This window comes from Melanotaenia boesemani, chromosome 4 (genome assembly GCF_017639745.1).
Source record: "Melanotaenia boesemani isolate fMelBoe1 chromosome 4, fMelBoe1.pri, whole genome shotgun sequence".
NCBI lineage: Eukaryota > Metazoa > Chordata > Actinopteri > Atheriniformes > Melanotaeniidae > Melanotaenia > Melanotaenia boesemani.
In genome coordinates this window covers 31,284,104-31,306,508 of record NC_055685.1, presented here as the reverse complement: position 1 = coordinate 31,306,508, position 22,405 = coordinate 31,284,104, and the positions used below count along the sequence as shown (strand labels likewise).

At 37.6% G+C, this 22,405-nt stretch overlaps 1 protein-coding gene across 1 annotated transcript in view; it reads left to right on the top strand.

The window, feature by feature from the left end:
• The window catches only part of ccdc85al (coiled-coil domain containing 85A, like), a 28,699-nt gene extending 6,672 nt beyond the window's left edge, over positions 1-22,027 (top strand). Inside the window, exons 3-4 of the mRNA XM_041984163.1 lie at positions 16,933-16,990; positions 20,558-22,027. Coding sequence (XP_041840097.1) covers positions 16,933-16,990; positions 20,558-20,576 — 77 coding nt within the window. The 3' untranslated portion in view covers positions 20,577-22,027. The remainder of the gene's footprint in view (positions 1-16,932; positions 16,991-20,557) is intronic.
• Positions 22,028-22,405: the final 378 nt, after the last annotated feature.

Below are 22,405 nucleotides of genomic sequence, written 5' to 3'. Positions count from 1 at the left end.
ATTTGTGATTTTTCACAGAGGTTGGGAAAAAAAAGCATGGCTGCGATGCGGTTTTATTTTTCATCATTGCTGTTTTTACTCTAATTGTTTTGTTTTTTTTTAATGATGAAAACACGTTGAGTTGCAAATCTTTAGTGTGAAAAGTTTTATTGATCGGTTGAGTCCCTGGATCCTAAACTAGGTCACATAATTAGCCAAACTAGCATAATTAGCTAAATAAGCCTAATTCTCTGAATGGTTTGAAAACCAATTATTTGGATGTGGTGTTTAAAACTGATGCAGTGTATCCATCATGTGATGCTTAAATATGATTTAAATGCTACATCCACCCTGTAGATTATCACTAGATAAACAGATGAAGGAGCTGTATGGAGCCCATGGCAAGCAGGGGAAAGCTAGAGGATGGCCAGGGTAGACATCTCTGAAATCTTCCAGGTTCTCTAGGTGATTGACAGGTCACTGGCAGAGATGGACAGAAATGTCTTTCCAGATAAGCTTAGAACGCGAGTGTCACTGCACCACGTTTAAAATAGTTTCCTAATTAGTCATCCTTCAAGAATATTGAAATTTGGTGGTTCGTTTCATAGAAAAGATTTTGTCCCTGTGCAAGTACAGCTATTAATGTTATGTAAGGCTATTAACCTGCTGTTAGCATAAAGCTATGAAGCAGTGCTAATCCAGGTATATGGTAGCACTAGTTTAGTTTTCAGATAATGTGGAGAAACCATGTCATAGTTGGTGAGTGCATTTAGGGATTACACTTAAACTCAGTTATGCAAGATTTTTACGTAGAGTTGAAAATAAACTATATAACAATGCTCAGAGTACCCAAATACTTAGTATTGAAGTTGATCAAGCTAGAACAAAGCTGTTCGGTGTTTTTCTGTTCAGTGTTTGTCCTGAACAGAAAGACACTTTGTCAAAATGTATCTTCTCCACCACACTGAAAGTGGATTGAATGCCATGGCATTTTTCACACATTTCGTCCTACACTTTAAATAATCTCTGCTACCAGGGAAGTGCTCTTTAGCTCCACCAATAATTACCCCCCCCCCCCCTCCAAAGGAAAAAAAAAGAGAGAGAGAGAGAGACAGAAAGATTAACTTACTACTTAAAAAAAAAAAATCTAGCACTGACCTTTGTCAGATGACAGAAATCTAGAAGTTGGTCTTTTCTTTTTCTAATCTCAAAGTATTTGTCAAATGTGAGAAAAAAAAAACAAGCAAACAAACATTTGGTAATAAGGTCTTCTTTTCTGTTGGGCCAACAAATTAACTACTGCAGAGCTTAATTGGATAAATGTCAGATATAACAGGATGTCACATTATATATTGCACCCGTTCAGTCAGAACATTATCCACACCAACCCCCAATCTTTCATTGATGTTACACCTATTAGAGCCTCTGTCACATAGAAATACAGCATAAACTTATGCTGACATTCACTGACATCAGAGAAACCTCCTCTAGGTGCAGCTGGGTTGACTTAACTTGGCTGAAGCTTCCAGTTTCGAGCCACAAGTCTGTTGGGCCAAATGCAGTCCATTATAGAGTTTGGACTCTAGGATAAGAAAATGGCTGTAGAGTCCTAATTAATATGCCTTATTATTTATTTAAAGGTTCAGAACTAACCATTGTTTTACAAATACAATATTATAGGCAATGGAAAAGACTCTAGACCAGCAACCCATCCAGGGTGTACCCTGCAACACTCTGACACTGTATTTTATTGAATAGATGGATGGACTGTGAAAATAAAACTATGTTTCAGTTGCAGTTTAAACAGTTTAATTTATTCCTTTCAGTTTGATGTTTATGTTTTTGTCTGTGAGGGAGATTAAAAAGATAGAGGACACTCCACACGGTTTAATGCAGAGTGGCTCTATAATTCAGGCCAATTATCAATGTCTCAACATGCGGTGGAGTGTAAAGCCTTGAGTTGGCTGCTGTGTTAAGTTGTAAATGCTAATGTATGATTGGGCACTGACTCAGGTCAGTGCCCAATCATACATTAGCAATCATAAAGGTCAGTTAAACAACCTAATGTCTGTGTTCTTGTAGCTAACTAGCTCATCCACACATTTTTTATGTATTAGTGTATTGTTTAATATTTTTTTTCCTTTATTTGTGATCCCAGAAAAATCTCAGAAATTCTGGGCTCATCATTCCCCTTCCCTAAACATAAAACATTTGACTGAATTAGCAAACATCATCCCCCTGTTCTCAGTGACTCTGTTGACATTTATAAATGTAGCATCAGATCAGATCCTCCAGCTCCTCCGGCTGTTGTTTGGAAGTGTTGTGGTCTGTCAGTGCAGGAGGAAATCATCACAGAAGCTGTGGCTCCAGGTCATGTTTTCCTTCTCCGTCGACACTGAGAGAGCCTGACTATCTCTTTCTCTTTTTCTTTCTCTCTTTTCTGTCTTCCTTTCCTTTCATCACAATTGGCTGGCCCTGTGAACAGCCAGCTGTCGGACAGAGACAAAGCTGTGATTACAAAGCCCTCTTTTGGAGGAAGTTGGAGGATGTGCTGTTTGCCAGGCTGAGTCGAAGAATAAAGGTTGAGGAAGTATTTGAGTGGATTACTGGCTGTTTTCTTCCCCTCCGTCTCTTGCCTTTTCTATCTTCCTCCCTGTAATGCTTATTCTTTCCTTCCTTTGACTCCACTCTGTCCTCTTCTTCCACACTTGTCTGCCAATACGATGGATGGAGAGCATCCCTTGACAAACTGAAGTCTCACACCCTAAGCAACACGAGAGCTTGAATGTTTATCACAGCTGCTCGCCGTCAAAGGATTTAGTGGAGCATTGGGCTGGTGCTCAGTAATATTATTGGACTTGCTCCTATTCCAGCTTAAAGCCTCATGACTTCACAATCTTAGTTAAGTGGCATGATGCTGAATGTACTGACCTGTTTGGACACACATCATAGGATCCTAATGTATACGTCAAATATGACTACTTAACCCCCCAACTGGTGTTTTATCATTTAAATTTAAGCTCAAGAAAAATATCTGGTTGATCATTATAGTGCTACCTTGAGTATGAGGCCATCAGGGACATGTAATTCTCAAGTTCAATGTCTTAATTACAATCCCACAAAGGGTAAAATGCTGCATTTAAGTGTTATCATGGCATTTGAATTTAAAATCACATCTGAGACCAATTATCCCAAACACCTTTGCCCATAGACTATCAAAGTTGTTATTAACTGAGCACGATTAAGCATTTTGTTTATCTACCCCGGGTGCATATCATTGTCATTTTTAATCAAGCCGCCGTCAGCTTCTTTTTCCAAAGATAGCTCCCCCTGAACGGAGTACACAGTCATACATTGCCTCTTTTTGGAATCCTACTCAAGCAATTTTGACTATTTTCTTTTTGCCAGGCCTCATTTATTCAGCTAAATGCTCATGTTAGCAGTTCTAAATAAAGGGAGAAAGGTGTAAGAGCAAATGAATGATTACTACAGATATAGTTATTATTTACAGATGTAATGCACAATGCAGAACAACTCAGTCACACTTAGTGAAAAGGCTGAACATTTCCCATCATCAGCAGCTTCAAAGTAGCTATTTGAGTTATGATGGAGGCTGCTTGGCATGTGCTAGCATTGCTCCAGCTGAAACCCCGGAGGTATGTGACAAATGTTCCACAGTAGCCCCAGTCATGCAGGAATCACGCAAACACATTGGATTGGAGAACAGCCTTTGTACTCTTATGCCTTTCAGTGGGGAACAGCCCACTGAGCTGAGAGGAAATTAGCTTGCTAGGCCAGGTAATTAACTGGAAGTTGAGTGGCTGCCATGCACAAGTGCAGAACTGGGCCTGAGGGAATCTCTGTCAGCCCTGAAGTCACTAGCAGTTACCACATTCACATTACTATGTTGCATTTACCTTAGCTATAGTTGTGCCATGCAGAGAACAGCTAGTGTGATGGTATCAGGTGAATATGTGGGAGTGAAAGAGAAGAGCTAAGTTGGACCAACGTTTCAGTTTACAGGCTGTTAGCTGAAGACTTGGCAGATTTGGACTAAATTTCTTTTGACTTTCATAAACTTGATGAATAATTTGTTTACTATCCAAAAGTAGATACCCCCCCAAAACTTTACATTTTTCAGCAGTGAATACTATTTTCATAATATTCTTCCACTAGTTCTGAGGAAATGATGTTTATTTTAAGTAATATTTTATTTGACAGAATAGCAACTTGTGGTTTTGATCCCAACTTTTCCAAATTTTCCCATCAAGGCATCAAGGTTGTTGTGATCTCTCCTTTTGCAGCTTGAAGACATTCCCAGTACAATTTAGCACTTTTCTTGGTTGTAAGGTTTTGTCTCTTGGTCAGAATGATCCCATACAGGTCCTGTTGGGTGACTGGAGTGGACATGACACGACTGATAAATCACCATTGTTCTCTTTCGTCTATGAGCAGTTTTTGGAAAGCCTTGCTTGAGGGTATTGTCTTGCTGCATGACAAAGTTGGGATCTACCAAACAAGTTTTCCAAAGTACAGCGTGACATTGATAGGCAGGGTGATTATCCACTTTGCCTGCTGGAAAAAACCCCAATCTGTCACTAATCCTCTCTGTGCTGCACAGCAGGAAAGAAATCATGCTTTCATTATCTGATGATGAACATAGAAATGACAGTCTAAACCATTTATCATCTGCTAAATGAATGCATTGCAAAGTAAATGTAACTTTGGTCTCATCCTCTTGTTTTTAGATTAAAAAACAAAAAAATGAAAACCTCTGCCGCAGCGGACTGCTACCTGGAGCTGTCTCTGGACAGTTGATGCAGACATCTCAGTTAGACATGTGTCATTAACTTCAACTGTCAGTTGAGTCACAGTTAACCATCTGTCATACAGACTAGACACAAAGACAGACAGATCCTCTGCACAGTTATATTCGGCCTCCCACTGGAGGGCAGATAAGAGTGTGACCCTAGAGGTGTTTCAGAGTGAGTGCCTTCTGAATTTCTCTGGATATTGAGGTTTTTTTTTTCTTTTCTTTTTTTTACAGGAGCTCTGAACATTTACCCTTCATGTCTTAAAAGTAGGTGTGTTAGTTTTAAGGGAATTCCCTCAAGATCTTCTTCAATAGTAAGCCATGTGTGAAATATTTAGTACATCACAAGGTGCATCTAAGTTTCTATTCCATACTCAAATTACTATTTTACTGCACTGAACTACTTTTTTAATTGAATAAACAGGCAGTCAGATATGTCTAACTTCCCTTTTTTATTATTATTTGGCTTTTAATAGTCAGATAACTGTCGTAAGTATGATAAGCTCCATCTTTTCATCACCAGTGTTTAAGTGTCCTGCCTCTGTGCTGCTGTAAAAGTCAATCAACTCAAGTCCACAACTCACTTGTAATGACCATTAGTCAAATTCTCAATATAGTCTTTAAAAGCTGGACAAATTCAGGGTTTTTGAGAAGGATAGAAAATCCTAAACTATGAAATATTTGGTGAGTGTGTTCTCTCAGAGTTGGAGGGACAGTTACTTGTTATTTCTTAGCTGATGATTCTGGCCGGCTGGGTTGGTTGAAGTTACAGACATTTAGGTTTTGTGAAAGTAATTAATGTTGCTGATTTTATTGGGAAAAGTGCTTATTTACTGCCAGTTGTGTGTTTTTTTTACACCACACTCTGGAGTGTGCTCAGATGTCTGCCTTAAAAGAAAAGAAAAATAAACTAGTGATAAACAATTTTTTTCTTTTTTTTTTCTTCTTGTTTTTGTCACTGGTTGCTCCATTCCTCCACTGCATTACCCACCACAATACATTAAGATTAAGATCATATGTGTGCTCCTTAATGTAACTTTTTTTCTAGGCAGGTGAGCATCATGTACAATTTTAACAGCACGACTTTATTGTTCCACTGAAACCAGAAAATTACCAGTTAATGACTGCGTACTTTGATCTTGTCTTGGCTGCAAATTCTCAGTTAATACAGCAATGATATGAAGATGTGAAAGTAATCATTTTTAAATGATTGTTCATTGTCATGAAGAAAAGCTATTTGGCAGAATGTAATATATTAGCAGTACTGCTTGTTGACCCTTTCAAAGCTTTAGAATCTATTTTGAATTAAAGGACAGAAACACTTCAAAGACACTTGAGAACCAACAGTGTAGGTAGCTGTTCTGAAGAATTACAGATAAGGTGTCTGCGACATTAAACGTGTTGGTTAGAATGTTATAAGCGGGTGTTTTAGTCAAAACAAAAGGCTGCAGTATTTTTCTCGATAATGAAATGCCTTTAATAAAGCTCCTGACAACACTCGGTTAATGTTTCATCTATAGAGAAAGATTGTGTTATGCTTCCTTTCAAAGTTGGATACTCTTGCATGATGCTCAGCTAGCTTGTCTGCGGTGCCTGTCAGTTCTGTGTTTTTATCACTGGTCAGGAAGCAGATGGTCTGCTTTGCTGCTTCAGTGTGATGGCTGTTACAGCTCAACCATCTGCTAAAAGAATAGAAAGTGAGATAACTCATCAGGAATACAACATGTCATAAAGGATGTACTCATCCATTTCCCGGAGCATGAATTCATCTCCTGCCCTTATTGTGCATTGTTTGATGTAATGGTTTTCCTGATGAGAGTGACAGTGAGGCACGTGAGATGTTCCCATTACTGCAGATGGATTGGCTGAGCCTACTGACACGAGATGATCAGAATTATATTTATGCCATTATCGCTTACAGGGTTTCTTTCAGCTCTTGTTCTATGAGATCTGACTGAAAAAGGCACATTTAATTACATTTTCATCTTGCATTGGGAAACACATCATTGGAAAAATCATTTCCTTGAACTGCAATAGATAGTTTAATGATTTCTTTAAATGGTGGATTTGTGTTTCATTCTCCAGTACAAGTACCTTTATGCTGGTATTTCTTTATTTTCTGGACATGCAGTCTTATTTTGCCCCTTTCTAATTAAGTACTGAAAATCATGTTTTCACTTCTTCTATGTGAGAAAAGCTCTGTGACTTGTGTGCACTATTTTAAGTCTAGAATGAAAATTTTTATCCACACCTAGATGTTGGGTTAGACAATGCAAGCTTATTTTCCATGCTGTATGTTGTTGCATTGTTCGCTTAGCTGCCCACACATTTTTTATATCTGATGCAATGTGTTGCATTGTTTCAGACTAAATACAAAAGGCCTTAATGTGGCACAAACACAAAAGGGTTACCATTGTTTTTTTTTTCAGGAAAATAGAGAGAAAAAAAACCCTCTAAAAAATATAAACAAGTTTCAGCCCTAAGACACAGGTCATCAAGCTCCAAAGGCATGTGGGAGTTGTCAAAACAGAAGTCCATGAATGGGTTTTTTACTGTCAAACAGAACTGCAAAGCATTGTGGGATGTTTGAAAGTCTAACCATTCATTACTGCTGATGAAATTTACATATTTCATCTGATCATTCCCACCCATCTGAGATTTGATTGCATTCAAGCACTCCAATCCTCAAGACTCCATTGTATGCCTAGTTTGTTATATTATTCATCTGCACTGAGGACTGATGGGTAGTGACATGTTAAAATAGGACAACAGCAGTTTATCTTGCAAGTGTTTGCTTAAATATTTTATTTACCTTTGAGAATCATAGCAGAATGGATGCAGCAGCGATGTTAAGCTTCAATAGGAAGCACGAAAGCAACGAAGGAAAAATTGTCACACCGTGTGTATCTAGAAGTCTTTTAGACAGACTTTAGTTTTTTTCTCTCATCGTTTGATTTCTTTTGTTAAATATAAGTCACTAAGATTTTGTTGAGCCTACAGTGAATAATTTAATGAGACGTCTCTGCATGTGTTTAGATGTGGTTGCATGAGAAGACACTGTCTTTGAAGTAGACATGCTGATCTTTCACCCTGTGTCCACAAAAACAGAAAGAGATCTTCATTGGTCTATTCAGATGCAATTATTCTACTGTATTCCACTGAGGTTCATGGTCACATCTGTCCATGGTCTATTTCAGCCACACAGTGAGCCTCGCTGCTGACACACAGGCTTCAAGTTGCTCTTTCTTCCTGCTGTCATCACTTATTCTTTTAGTTCTTACGACTTAGTCAGACACTTCCCATTAATTACACCAGGGTGACAGGGTTCCTTTTTCTTATTCATGGATTGTCCACTCAGCAAAATATTATTTATACACAAATGGCAGCTCAGATTAAATAAATGTTGCTAAAGCAACACTATTTAAAGTTTTGTTGAAAAGTGGCTCATTTATCACATAAATGAGCCATTTATCTTCGCTATAACACAGCCAAGAAAAGGAAAATGTAAATATTTTTAGGCCATAACACAAAGGTAAAAATTTTAAGGGTGACAAAAGCTTGAAAGATTTATTTCACCAAATCTACATAAAGACATGCCTGTAGTTTCCGTAAACTGTTTGACTAACACATAATGTGCACAGTGAAGTTAGTTCATGAGGAAAAGATGATCTGTTGTTCTGTATGGATTAATGAATGATACTGAGGTATTTTGCAGGCAGTTTTTTTTCTTAATCTTCTTTAATTGCTTGTGACAAGCTAAAATAAATACTTCTTGAATTCAGTTCCATTTTAAAACCCTGAGTGGAAGTGACCTTCTGATGTTATATTATAGTTGGAAACCATTTAGTCAACAGCGTAACGTTACCTTTGCTAAAGAGGTTATATGATCTCCACTGCTCAGTTCTGGCCTTGGCAGAGAAATTTTTATAGCTATTTCTTTTTGTTATTTAGCTTTTAGGAGTATGACACAAAAACTACGAAGACTAATTGAAACTTGGTGGGTAGGTGGTGACTGGACCAGAGAAGAGCAAATTAAATTTTGGAGTGTATCTGGACCATATTTGTACTTGATAGAGGATGCTTTTTCTGTGAAGTCTTACGAGTTTGTCTATTTGTTTGCAAGATTACTAAAAAATTATTATTATTTTTTTTTTAATTTTACGAAAGGTGAAGCATGGCCTATTTTAGAAGTGATAACATTTTTTTATTATTAACTTTTATTTGGCTTTAGTGGAGCTCTGCAATGACTGATGTTCATTTTTGTAATTTTTAGAGGTATAATGCAAAATTTCAGAGCAAATATTATTGTTTATTAGTTTTTATTTTTACTATCTGTCTAATTTACTTTACTTTTAAGGATGTTGTGTGTTTTCTTAATTTTGTTTGTCTTGTTTGTGGAAATTACTTAAAATGTATGAAGATTTAGTCATTATTTTACTCAAAACAAGTTTTTTTTTTTTTTTTTCTGTAAACTTTTTAAAACCTGAGGTCCCCCAGTAGAGTGACACAGAACAGATAGTGCCAAACTGGGCCAAAATGGAGCCTGAACCAACTGTACTAAAACCTCTCTAGTTTTGCTCTACTCCACTTTATCAGAGTTATCCTTTGCGAGATAATGTTCATATTATGCTATGATTTGATTGAAGTTTAGACCCACAGCTGCATGACTCCCATTTTAAGGTGAGCCTGAAACTTTTTTCATTTGTGCTATACACCACTTTCATTTATTCTTCACCAGTAACACATACACTGATATTTATACATCATAATAAACGTCACAAGTGTTCCCTTTGTTATGATTCCTAAAGTATTGAAATAGGCCGTGTGGTCATTTCATTATGGGTATGCAATTTTCAAGCAGATGTCTACAAATAGAAAAAGGGCTCAAAGAGTTACCATTTGTATTTGGATCTCATTTCAGGATCAGAATTTTATTAAGCCTTTTATTCTGCTTTGACTGCCTGCAGTACTTTGTCTCTCACCCAGTTTGTCTTTAGTTATTTCTTGTTGTCGCCATGGAACACATTCTCATAACACCAGCGTAGCAGCCAGTTGAGTATGGCCTCACACATTTCACACTCTAAGAAGCCATCCTCTCAATGCTGTCCTTGATTAGCTTTGCTTGCTCATACTGATCAAACAGAGGCAGTTTTGTTCTCATGTCGCTGCTGTAAAATCACAGGACTAACATGAGTGCAGCGTCTAGAGAGTGTTTTGCTGTGGCGGCATTCTTTTACATGCATTTATCAGCTTTGATGAAGCCTTCATTCCCAGCTCTCAGGCACTTCAGTACTGGGTGTACACCAGACCATCAGGCATGATGGCAGGCTTGCAAAGAATTTTTTAACTTACCCTAATGGCCAAGACATTTTGCACTACAGTGACCTAAGGGATGTTAAAAGAAATATCTCGCCCTCAGTGTAACCTCAGTCAGATGAACCTACTCTTTGACTGTCTGACTGCCAGCGCAAAGGAAGGTCAATGATCTGCCGAGCTTCTCCTCAGGCTTTCCTGCACAGTCGACCTGAATAATTTATACAGCTGATTTTGGGAAGATCGGAGTGAATGGCCATGTGAAATTACCTTGTATTGATTCTGTAAACTGAGAGAAGAGGAGAGGGAGATAGGGGAAAAATTGACAGATCAAAGACTGTTGAGAGGTGAGCAGCACTGAGCTGAGCTGGTTTGTGTGTTTAAGAGCATGATTCAGACATCAATATCAACTTTATCAATGCTTTTGACAAATCATACAGAACAGCCATTCAGAATTTTCTTTTTTAGAGCAGCTTCTTTTTACCCAATCGCCCCAAATCATTTTTCCTTTATTTAATCAGTCTTTTTCATCAAATGAAAAGATACTTTATAATTTGAACACCGTTTTGAATGAATCTGCTTTATGAAGTGTGAGATTATACGTTACACAGAGTTAATAATCAGTGTCTAGCTGCAAAGGGAAGGGGGTTCCCGAGGGATTTATTCAATATGGGATCAGCTCCTCCCAAACCAATCTCACAGATCTCTTTGTGGGGACATTTAGAGCCTTTCGCTTGAGCGCTGGCATACAGGGGTGGAATTTAAGAAGCTTAGCACCCACATTATTCTCGCGTAATCACATTATCTATATACTCTTCCTCTGACCCACATCAAACTCTCTTTTCCTCTACACACATCTCTCATATCCTGTTCAATCCAATTTTAGTTTTAACACCCTGCCCATAACTAAATCAACAAACACTGTCCAAGTGTATTGTATTTTTGCTCACTTTATAATTACCTTTGTAGGGGGTCAGGGACTCTGGTTAGAATTCACAGCAAGTGGGTTTCATTGGACAGTGATCAAGTTCTCGGTAAAGGGATTTTCTGGATTTTGGTGTTAACAGAACTGCACCATCACAATGTGGCAGTTAATCCTGTGACCTGAGTGTGTGTCTGTCTGCTGAGCTCAAGACAGAAAATCAATTCAGGCTAATTATTTTTGAGCTTAAATGGTTTTAGACCCAGAACTGATGCAGCTTGATTTCCACCAAATTTTGATTCAAAATCTTTCATGCATTATATGTTTAGTGACATACTTTCTAAAAATGCACACTTGTTTAGATATATGCACTTGATAAGCTTTTAAATGTTAAAATAACCATGCTGTCTCCTAGACTGACTCAAACATTAATTCAGAGAAGCAAATAACAAATATGTATGAAATGATTCTTAAGGTAAATAGCAAACATGTCTCTGAAATGGATATTTTTAGAATAAATCATGTTGTGTTGTGGGGATTGACCTATATTTTGCACCAACTTTAACATAGGGTTCCCTTACACTTGGGGATCCAGTATGTAATGGAAATGAGTGCACCGCTGTTCAATATATCTTAAATGTCAGATGAATGTAAAATCAGTGCAGTAAATGTCAGTACTCCATTTCTAAGATTATAAGTTTTTTTTTTATTTTCAGAAATTTACTTATTTGTGACAACAGCGTTGCTCCTAATCAACCTAAAAGATACGAATAATTCCTTTCAAGATGCTCTGCCATTCTGCATTCAGGTGATTTTTATGTTCAGGTCAGTTTTCACATTTTTCCTCTATAAAAACCTCTGTGTGATTTTTGCAGCATGCTTTGAAACTTTATCCTGCTGAAATATTTCTCCTTTCCCTGCAGGGAGACTAGTAATCAGCTGTTCTGACATTGGTCACGGTCAGACTAGTTGACAGAGAGTCATGACTGCTGTTTACCCAGCACCTTATCATCTCATTTCACTGCAGCTGGCCTGAGTATGGTTATGTCAAAGGTGAACCTATACTCATCAGGTTATTTTCTAAATATTTTCCTTGTAAAAAGTCTGCAGATGTTGATGTTGTGCATTGTCTTTTACTCTGTCTGAGCTACCACAGGAACTCAGATCTCCACTGATAACTCCTGTGCCATAGCTGAGGCACTATCCATTTATTGCATACGAACAGATTCTGAATGTACTACTCCTTTTAGGAGGATAGACACTGCACCACTGATTAATGGTTCTACAGTTCACGTTTGCTGGTGCAACACAGGTTTTATCTGATTTTTTAATTGGTCTTTAATGGCCCAATATTCTTCTCAGTGTCAGTGTGAAGTTTGTTTTCCATACAGATCTATGTTGCAGATATGCAGATCAAAACAGCCTGTAGGCCCTTTTTTTTCATTACACTCGTTAAAAGCTTTATTTGTAAATAACAAAAATGCTATACTGTACTTGTCAAATGATAAATAATCAAAGAAATTATACAATTTTTAATCATCTTGTATTTAAGTGATATTACACTTCTTGCTTCCTATTAGCCATGCTAGCTAGCTGATCCTCTTGTAAATACCATAAAGCATCCATAAAATTACACAGAAATTGTACTTTTTAAAGTAAGTAAAGTAAGTAAGTGTTTTTTTATATAGCACCTTTGTCAATAAAAAACAAAATACTTCACAATAAAACACGAAAACAACACAGAAGACTTAAAAACAAATTAAAATAAGCAAAAGCAAGTTTAAAAATGCGTTTTTAGCTGCTTTTTAAAAGAGATCACTGAGTCTGCAGATCTCAGGCTGCGAGGAAGCGAGTTCCAGAGGGAGGGAGCCACTGCTGCAAAGGCTCTGTTACCTTTAGGCAGTATTCAGTCACATTTGCTTCACAACCAGCAGACCCTGATCACGTGATCTTAGGGAGCTGCTGGGAACATAAGGCTGCAAAAGGTCACTGATATAAACTGGTACTTGATCATTTAGAGCTCTATATGTTAAAACCAGCATTTGAAATGCACTAAAGAATAGGGAGCCAGTGCAGCTGGATTAGGCTGGATTAGTATAGGGGTGACACGTGAATACTTGGAAGGTTTTGTTTTAAGCCTTGCAGCAACATTCTGGACAACCTGAAGACGTTCCAGAGATTTTTTACTTAAACATGTAAAAACAGAGTTGCAAAAGTCAAGACGCGAATAAATGAGGGCATGAATGATCATACACAACTTAGATCATGAAACAATTATGTTCTTCTTACCTTTTTTTTTTTTTTTTTTCCTTTTGCTGTCACAGAAACATAAAACGACCTTCATGAGTTGGTTCTCATGTAAACTTGAGCCTCAGTTTTATGCCCTGTGAACACTGAAGCAGTGAAAACAAGCAGCAGTGGGAGAAAAGCGGTGAAGTGCAATCCGTTATAACATTTCTTTATTCAAAACCTAAAGTCACAGCTGCAGCTAGCGGGGGTGATCAGCAGTAAACACGCAGTAAATATAGATTAGATTAGCATTAGTGGTTGCAATAGCTCAACTACACTTGCACATTGTAGCTGTTGAGAGTCTAATGTTTGTGTCATGTAGATTAATGGTTGTACTTACACCACCACCTTCTTTACACCAGCTACATGGAGTGTGCATGTGTGTGTCGTAGAGCTGCTGCACGTACAGTTTTCATGTTGCCACATTGCTGCAGCTCAACATCTATGTATGAGTTTTTCACATATACATATGGCTGTAAATACACTGTTTTGTGTAATCCATGATTCCAGAAATAATGACATACACACCCAGAAAAAGGCCATTCACATGTAACTGTAGAATTCAAAAGAAAATGATAATAGATATGTTTTTGGATGTTTTTCACATTGTAAGGTGAAAGGTGTTCTGTTGCTGATATGAAGTCGATAATCAGAAAATGTTGTAGCATCATATTTAGCTTTGAACCAATTTCTGAAGGCTCAAAAAAGCAAAATATTAGAATTTTAGACAACAATCAGATACAGTGCAGTTTGAGCTGCAGCTGAGATGCAAACAGCGTGCATGTTCTTCTCTGTTAACTTCGGGGCTGGAATTAAAATCATGACTTTATGCACATGGAATTTGCACACCACACTCCTGGTGAGAAGTCAGCCTTTTCTGTTGAGGACATGCACAAACCGTCCAGAGAACAGGATAAAAACTCTGCAAGAACATTGAGGTGATTGTTTCTTTTTATTTTCTTTAAGCCAGTATGTAAAGTAAACAATATTCTTAGCATTCTGCTTTGGAGTACAACTATCTAAGGTGTTTTCAGTGCAAACCTGTTGCTCACAAACATCAGTTTCTCTTTGATCAAAGTATCAGTTAGTGCTGTTTGAGAATGAGATAAGATGTCCAAGACAAGAGTATGCGCTGAGGAACCTAAGAAGCTCCAACTATGTTATAAGATTATCAATCACCCAGATGTCATTATCTTAGTGGGCATGTAGCCAAATAAATGTAACAAAGAGTGAATCTGTAAAGGGATAACATAGTACATTTTTAGATGCTGATTTTAATTTTAGTATCACTATGATTCATAAAGTGTTTAGATGTCGGTGCAAAATCCTTTTCTGTATTGATCGACCAGAAAATGTTAGGTCTAACTGCTGCTTTTAGAGGTTCTATCTAAACAGCAATCTGTCTGTGCACTTTCTTGGGGTTTATTTGTGTTCATGTGCTAAGAGGAAACAATGTGCATATGCCTTTCCAACCCAATGAAATTAAACCATGAAATCAGTCTCACTGCACATGCCCCGACCTCTGAATGAACATATCCTCCAGCTCACTGCTGCATTCACCCGATGTTTTAAAGGAGCTTTTATATATTTGTATTTTTGCCTCACCCTCCCCTTTTTTCCCCTGTGAAGATAAACAAAAGAAGAAAAGAAGGAGGAAAAGCAGCAAAGGTGGCCGCTGGAATCTTTGGCACAGTGAGGCGGTCACAAGAGTATTATGAATCTTTAATGTAAGATGCTACTGCACCAAGGAGAGGAAATGTGCTGAAAACATGATTATGGACTCCTGGGGAGGAGGGGATTGTTGGCTCAGGGAGAAAGAGATACAGATATCAAGCAAGGTGGTGACGATAAAAGAATTTTGAAGGGCAAAGGAGGTATGGAGGGACAACATTTAAAAAAGCTGTGATCTATGAGGCAAAAACTCTTTTCACTGCATACATCAACCAAATCAAGTACAAGAGTTGTACGTGCAAAGCTGTAAAAGTATGACAGTAAACATCCTGTACTATGAAAGTTTAGGTTTACACCTTTTTGGTTGACAGTAACATTTTTCCCGAGAGGCAGAAATGAAGCAGAGCAGAAATCTTTAGTCAGAGATGTCACGACAAAGTTAAGGCCCTGCCTTGTGTTTAAGAAAGGTAAAACTCAAAAAAAGGAGTTACATCTATCAGAGTGATGTCAGAATGGGTTTGTGACAGCATAACTTAGCTGAGTGCACAAAGCTGTTCTGTCTGTCACTCAGTCTGGAGAGTAATTGCTGTCCCCTTTGTCATCTATGATCAAGATTTATATAAAGCAGTCTTCGTCACATAGATTTGCGCCTGAAGAGAATCTGATTTAGCCCTCCTTATGGGGATGCGTCACTGGCTACATTTATTTAAATAGCAATACTGTGATATTAACCCAACCAAGACCTAATTCTGAATAAAACACAGCTGTGGAAAAAGCCTTCTCTAAATCCGTTATCCCAATGTAGATAAACAATCATATTAAACCATGAATGGTGTGCTAATTTTAAACTTGTCAAGAAAACATTTTGATAGTATGATCAGAATAATGTCTTTTCTAGAATGATCAGAATATTGCTTTGCAAGCATACAGCCATTGTCACTGCAGCGTCTGCAGCAGAGACTGAAGTTGGAAAATTCAAAGCTAAAAGAATGTGGTTGTGGTGGGAAATGTTTGTTTTCTTGAAAATGTTAGAAAATGCCTAAAGTAAAGTGTGTATAGACACTTCCTCTGATAAGGACTTAATGCAGACGGTGCCCCCAATGTTTAATTTTTAAACGTGCAGGATTTCCTCGGTTGGTGTCATTTATAAGATGCGTTGCCAGAGCAGAGTATGACATTGGTGAAACTTTCTGCAATGGAATATATTTCATTGAATATTTTTATGCCAAACTATACATCTAAAGTCAAACCTTAAGCAAGTACTTTTAAAGCATAGATATGTAGTGAAGCCAAATTAGTAAACAGTTAAAAATTAGTCTGAAAGTTGGATAAAGTCTGAGTTCATTGTAAAGCCAATAAGAAACAATGATGTTTACGTGTTGCCGTTTCTGTAGGTGTAGATGGTGAATAATTTATCACCACAGGTAGAAAACTGACTACAGTCCAGTAGTCCTTTAGAAAGTAATGACATGGAGGTAAATCTCTTCTCGTTAGAAAGTTGCATCACATTTAGCATTAATATGTGATTAATTTCTGTTCTCAAGTCCTACTTAGGAATTTTTTACAAATATTGTGACATTCACAAAATTTCTTCTTATCTTGGATTTGTTCTTAAGTAATAATAAATACATTTTGGGTATTTTCCAAAATGTTAAGCTTTGTCTTCTGGCTCTTTATCTTTAGCTATGTTTTTGTGAGAGTTGTGAGTGACACATGTTTCTGCTGTTTTCTCACTCCTTTATTTGTCATACATTTCAGTTTGACAACAAAAGCTGGTAGTCCATCAAAATGTTTATTTATGAGTCTTTCTCCTCTTTCTTTGTCTTTATAAACAGACGTGGGCTCTAAATTATTGGATTAACGAGGCATTCTTCCCTTGTCACAACAACCCATTTAAGATTCGTCTCTTCCTCTGTGTCTCCCTCCTCCTCTCTTTTTCCCACAGCTTTGATATCAGCCGGCTGCTGCAGCAACAACTGTAGAAATGTCAAGCTATGGGACAGGTAAGGACCTCTCTCCACCTTGTTTTTCTACATGAACCCATTTTGTATTAATTGGAGTCTTTGAAAGAAGAAGAACAGCCAATGAAGGTCATTGTCTGTTCTTTCCACAGGGGTGCATAATCCAGTAATTAGCTCCCATTATTCTATTTTACCATTCACTGTGCTTCCTTCAGCTGGCGTTATGAAACCTATTCTCATGCTGGCTTGGAAGGATTCACATAAAATATGGTCAGTGGTGAGAATGTTGAATACAGCAATATTTGCACGTTATTCTTATGCTAATAAGCAGGTAATCAACAAACCATACTCTGTTGTGATCCAGTGTCATTGCAGGGTTATAGTAAGTCTTAGTCCAGTGTGCCGCCTCCAGATGAGTAATGTGTTTGCATGCTTGGTCTGGCCCAGGTGTCATCACAGTGGGTTTACAGTGGGACTAGAGTTAGAGGTGACCCTTTACTGTCCCTGTGTGCCATCCTACATCTTCATCAGGCCTTAGCCGGAGGGCGAGATGGCTGTGTTAATATTTAATGACTGCAAGACAAGGCATACCTGCCCCTGGAGGATAGTGGAATAAGCCGTAGCCATTCCTGTCATTGAAAAGCGCACATGTGCAGATCCACATGTAATCTCAAGCCATACAAATGGTTTTCTCATGCCCGGTAACCTTTTCCAACATGCACATTCTCGTTTTTCTTTCTCAGTCAGTCCATTACTATGTCCAGGCTGCTCCCTCTGAACTTCTTCAAAAATATCAGTGGCTCAGGTGAGGAAAGGAAGAAAGTGTACTCTGTGTCAGTAGACGATTTGCAAGCTCAGAGAAAAGAAACAAGAATGTGCAAACAATGCAGACTGAAGTCGAGTCCCACCACTGTCCCTCGGCTCTCGGCTGTAGAGGACAGACGCGTGGAGGAACAAAATGATCCGTCACTGATAAGCAACACAAAAGCCTGCAGAGATGAACACCTTACACACTTTCATTTGATTCTGTCTGCAGACTTTGGCAGCTTCTTTTATTCATACACCTATCAACCTATGTATGAGAAGACATACTGTAAGTTGTAACTATTTATTTTATAAATGGTTATCTTGCCAATGCTTGATATCTCAAAAATAAGTCAAATCAATTTTTTTACACATTTAACACAACTTAAGTTGACCAAAGAGCTGCACAGCCTAAAACAGCACAATAATAACAACATAATGCAGGTTAATAACTGCTATTAAATAAAACAATAAAACCCCAAAATAAACAGATTTATGCTGGGAGTTAGGAAAAAGATGCTTCTTATCATTAATTCTTTCACATTTAAGCTTGATTCATGCATCATCTTTATGCAGCGCATGTGCAACTGACTTCAGTGTTTTTACCATTTAAAGTTGTAAGAATACAGGTAAGTGTGTTTATGAGTGTGTGTGTTTCAAGCAGTGGTTATTGAACATAGACATAACTGAATGTAACTTGCATGCTGGGAGCATAAAAGAAGCAGCAGAAGATGATGAATCAGGTGAACTATAGATTTTTTTTAAAAGGATTCTGTTTGTTTGGCAGCAGCTTGACAGAAAGAGGGTCAGAGATCAGGGAATGACATGCAGCAAAGGGCACCAGGCCAGGATTTGGCTGCAGTGAGCAGCTGTAATCTCTGTGTGCAGGGCGGCCGCTCAACCAGTTGAGCTAAATGTTGCCCCAGGTGTACTATTTTTAAAACAATTGAAATTATGCAAGGTACAATACCTGGAAATGCATTAGCTTCACAAGGAAGTCTGAAACAATTTTCTTAGTTTTTGCACATAACATTGTATTTGAGCAGACTGGCCTGAGCTCCAATTTGTTATTAAAGAATAAACTGAGCTCTATAACTGCAGGCCTCCTGGTCCTTTAGAATGTTCAGAAAGACTTGGGAGTTTGACTAAAGCGGTGCATTTGACTCAAAAACCAAGATAGTTGAAGAGAAAAGGCTTTTTTTTTTTTTTTTACAAGACAGAAAAATAAAAATAAAATAAAAATCTCAAATTAGGCAGTAACTGATTGTTATCCATGGGCACCAATTTCAGAAAAACCTTTCAGTATAATTCACTTGGTGTGGTCTGAGAGGAAATCTGACTTTTGCACCTTTCCTTAGTTCTGGTCTGCTGCCAGGATTTGGGAATTCTGGTCTGTGATTAAAAACACTGACTCAAACTGGAGCTTGAAAAAGGTGTTCGCTGCTTCATAGACAAAAGTTAGGATGTGTAAAACCAAACCTAATGGAACTTGGAGAACATGCACAGTTGTGGAAACTGAATATTTTGGGCTGATCTGCATGCACACGTTCTCAGGTGAACATGGATTTATAATGGGAACATTCCCTAAATGATTTTCATGCATCTGATTTTTTTTTACTGTCTTTTTCCTAAATGAAGTCCCAAAAGAAGGGAAGGAGTAAAAGAATAAACATAAACAAACCCAGCAAATTATTTGTACAGAAGGAGAGAATTTTGGTTGACTTATGGGTTAAACTGAGGACTTTTGCAATGTGAGGTCACTTTAGCTGTTATCTCATTTTAGGGCATATGAAGCACATGAATATTCTCATGATAATCCAACTAGTTCTCACTCCCAGATACTCAGATACTATCTCAGTTTTCAACACAGAGGATGCAGTCAAAGTGCCACATTTCCTGAATTTGAAGCATGTAGCAGCACATGGAGCCAGAAGTGGGAGTACCATGTATACGTACCATGTGCATGTGGAAAATGTTGAAGTTTACTGCAATGAAATGTATTCTATTTCTATATTATATTTTAGTACATATCCAGAACGCTTTTCCGTTTTAAGTCTGTTTTAGTTGATTATGACAATCACTACAGATGTTTTTCATGAGGGGCTCTTTATGAAATTTTAGTATATGATGACTTGGGAATGAGAATGTGTTGTTGGCTAATCAGGAAAGCCATGGATAAAGAAGTTGGTCTTTTTAGTGGGTTTTCAGGTTCCTGCCTACTGCAGCTTTAATAATAGCTTCATTCCATTTAACTTGCTCGTCTTTAGGGTCCTGTTATGTCACTTTTATGCCATCATGGCTTACTGGGAGTGTTGGATACATATAGTGAAGCCATCATTAATGCTGTCAGTGTCATCTGTGCCTTTCCTACCATAAGACGGGAAGTGTCTTCTATGATTAAAGTTTATCAGGGAATTGGAGTGGAAAAACATGAATAACACATAATTTCTCCCGTTTATCAGGCAATACACAACCAGTTCATGCCCAATGACCAGCAATCGGTCAAACTGCATTCACTAGCTGGTGAAACAGCGTGTCACTGACGTTAACTGATGTCTATAGATTCATATATACTAAATTTATCCACTATCCAGTGACAATTTGACAACAAACGTGAGCTGAACAGCTGGGAAATCTGCCTACCCTTCAAACCAAACATGCAGGCTCAGATGCTGTTGTCAGCCATTTTTTTCAAGTTTATTAAATCATTTCAAAATTAGTTAAACAAAAAACAAAAAAATAACAACAAAACAAACAAACAAAAAAAAAAACACCTCCTGTTTCTGTGCTTTTCTTTTCTTGCAGCTTTGACGCTTCCTCTTGACAACTTGGCAACCCACACCTCTCAAAAGGAGGAGGTGCAGCATTGGGGCAATCCTCCTGCGTCTCTGGCCTCGACAGACTCCAGGGTCCCTGAAAGCCACCCTCCATAACTCCTGATGGTCTGTAGTCCCTGGCCTCATCCATGTCCACAGTCCTTAAAAACAGCCTGCCTCCATGTTTTCATTTCTACATATCAAGATTTTGAGCGGATGGGGTGGGAGTTTTTTAGGTAGAATGCGAGCAGTGTGGTTGATAAGACTTATGAGGACTGCCGTGGCTAAATGGATCAAAGCGGATATCTGTCTCTGCCAGCTATGGCGTTGCTGCCTCCCAGAGAGAAATTAGACAGACAGGAAGGGATACTGGGGATTGGTGAGATAAGAGGACATTGCACTGTTTGTGCTGCTACCCTGTGTTTACAAATTGTAGATCATTGGTGAAGAAGCACAGCAAACTTTCTATACCCTACTGTTCAAAACAGAAATTCTTTTCCTCTACAGTCATTGTTCCGTCTCCTACTCTCTTCCCCGTTTTCTGCTCTCCCTCCTCTCTTTCATCCAAGCTATTCATTATCTTCAAAGTGTGTAATGAGACTGGTGTAATCTAATGTTCTGCCTCTCAGTCTCCAAATCCAGATGATCAAATGATTGCCATTGTCTCCCTTCCTCGTAAAAAGTTCTGCCATTTCAACTGAACGTAAAAACAAAAACATATTTCTAAAAGAAAATCAAACAAAACAAACAACAACAAAAAAAAACTTCCTGTGTCTTAAACCAAGATGGTCAACATTACTAGCTGCTGACAGATGTTATAGTTGTATGAGATGCAATGTTCAGGTGTAATTTTTCTTTTTTGTATTATCTTCTTTTCTCCCTTCAAGCGCCTATACTGAAGCTGGGGAGAAGGTGAGAAGGTACATTTCTCCATATTGTTTTTTTACAAGGAAGTAAAGTCCAAGTAAAAAGTAGATTATTGGATTAGTTTTCTATATATATATCTATATACAAATATTATATGATTATTATTTTTGACTTATTGGTATTATAACAATTATATGAAAATGCATATGATATATCTAATAAACAGACCTCTTTATTTAAAAGTACACTGTTTGTTGTTTTTGTCTCCATTTGGCACTGTGCAGATTATTAGGTTGCAAACCGATCTTTAAGTCACTGGTGTATAGGTGTGATGCCCAGAAAAATAAGTTTTGTGAAATTAAACTAATTAGTTACCATTAAAAAACACCTGCACATCAACAGAGGTTCAGCAGCAACACCTACAAGATGTTGCTACATCCCATCCTGTCAGATGAAAAACAAAAGCGTCACACTGTAAGAATTTCCTGCTGGAAAAGCTCCAACTACTTCTTCCTTCCTCTGCTCCCATTATGTTTCCTCACATCCACCAACATCTGCTGCACTATTAAGGATCTACACCAATACCATGCATGTGCTTTTTTTTTTATGGTAAACAAATTCTACAAAATACCAAAACCAACAATCTTCTAGTGCTCCAATTAATATTATTTGACCCTATGTTTGCTTTTTTTTTTTGTCTCTTGTTTTATTTTGTCTTTTTAATGTTTATGGAAAAAATTATGTAATTATTACATAATTAGATTACCTACAAAGATGGTAAAAAATTACATTATTTTACATGTAATAAAATTACATTTTATATTTTTAAAAATGGAAAATTTCTGTAGTGTAACAGTTAAAGGCTGTTTATATTATTTTATATTCGATTTGTAAATGTGCAGTCTATTTCCATAATCTTTTTTGGTATTACCCCATAAAAAACTGATATTTATATAACAGATTGCTGTGA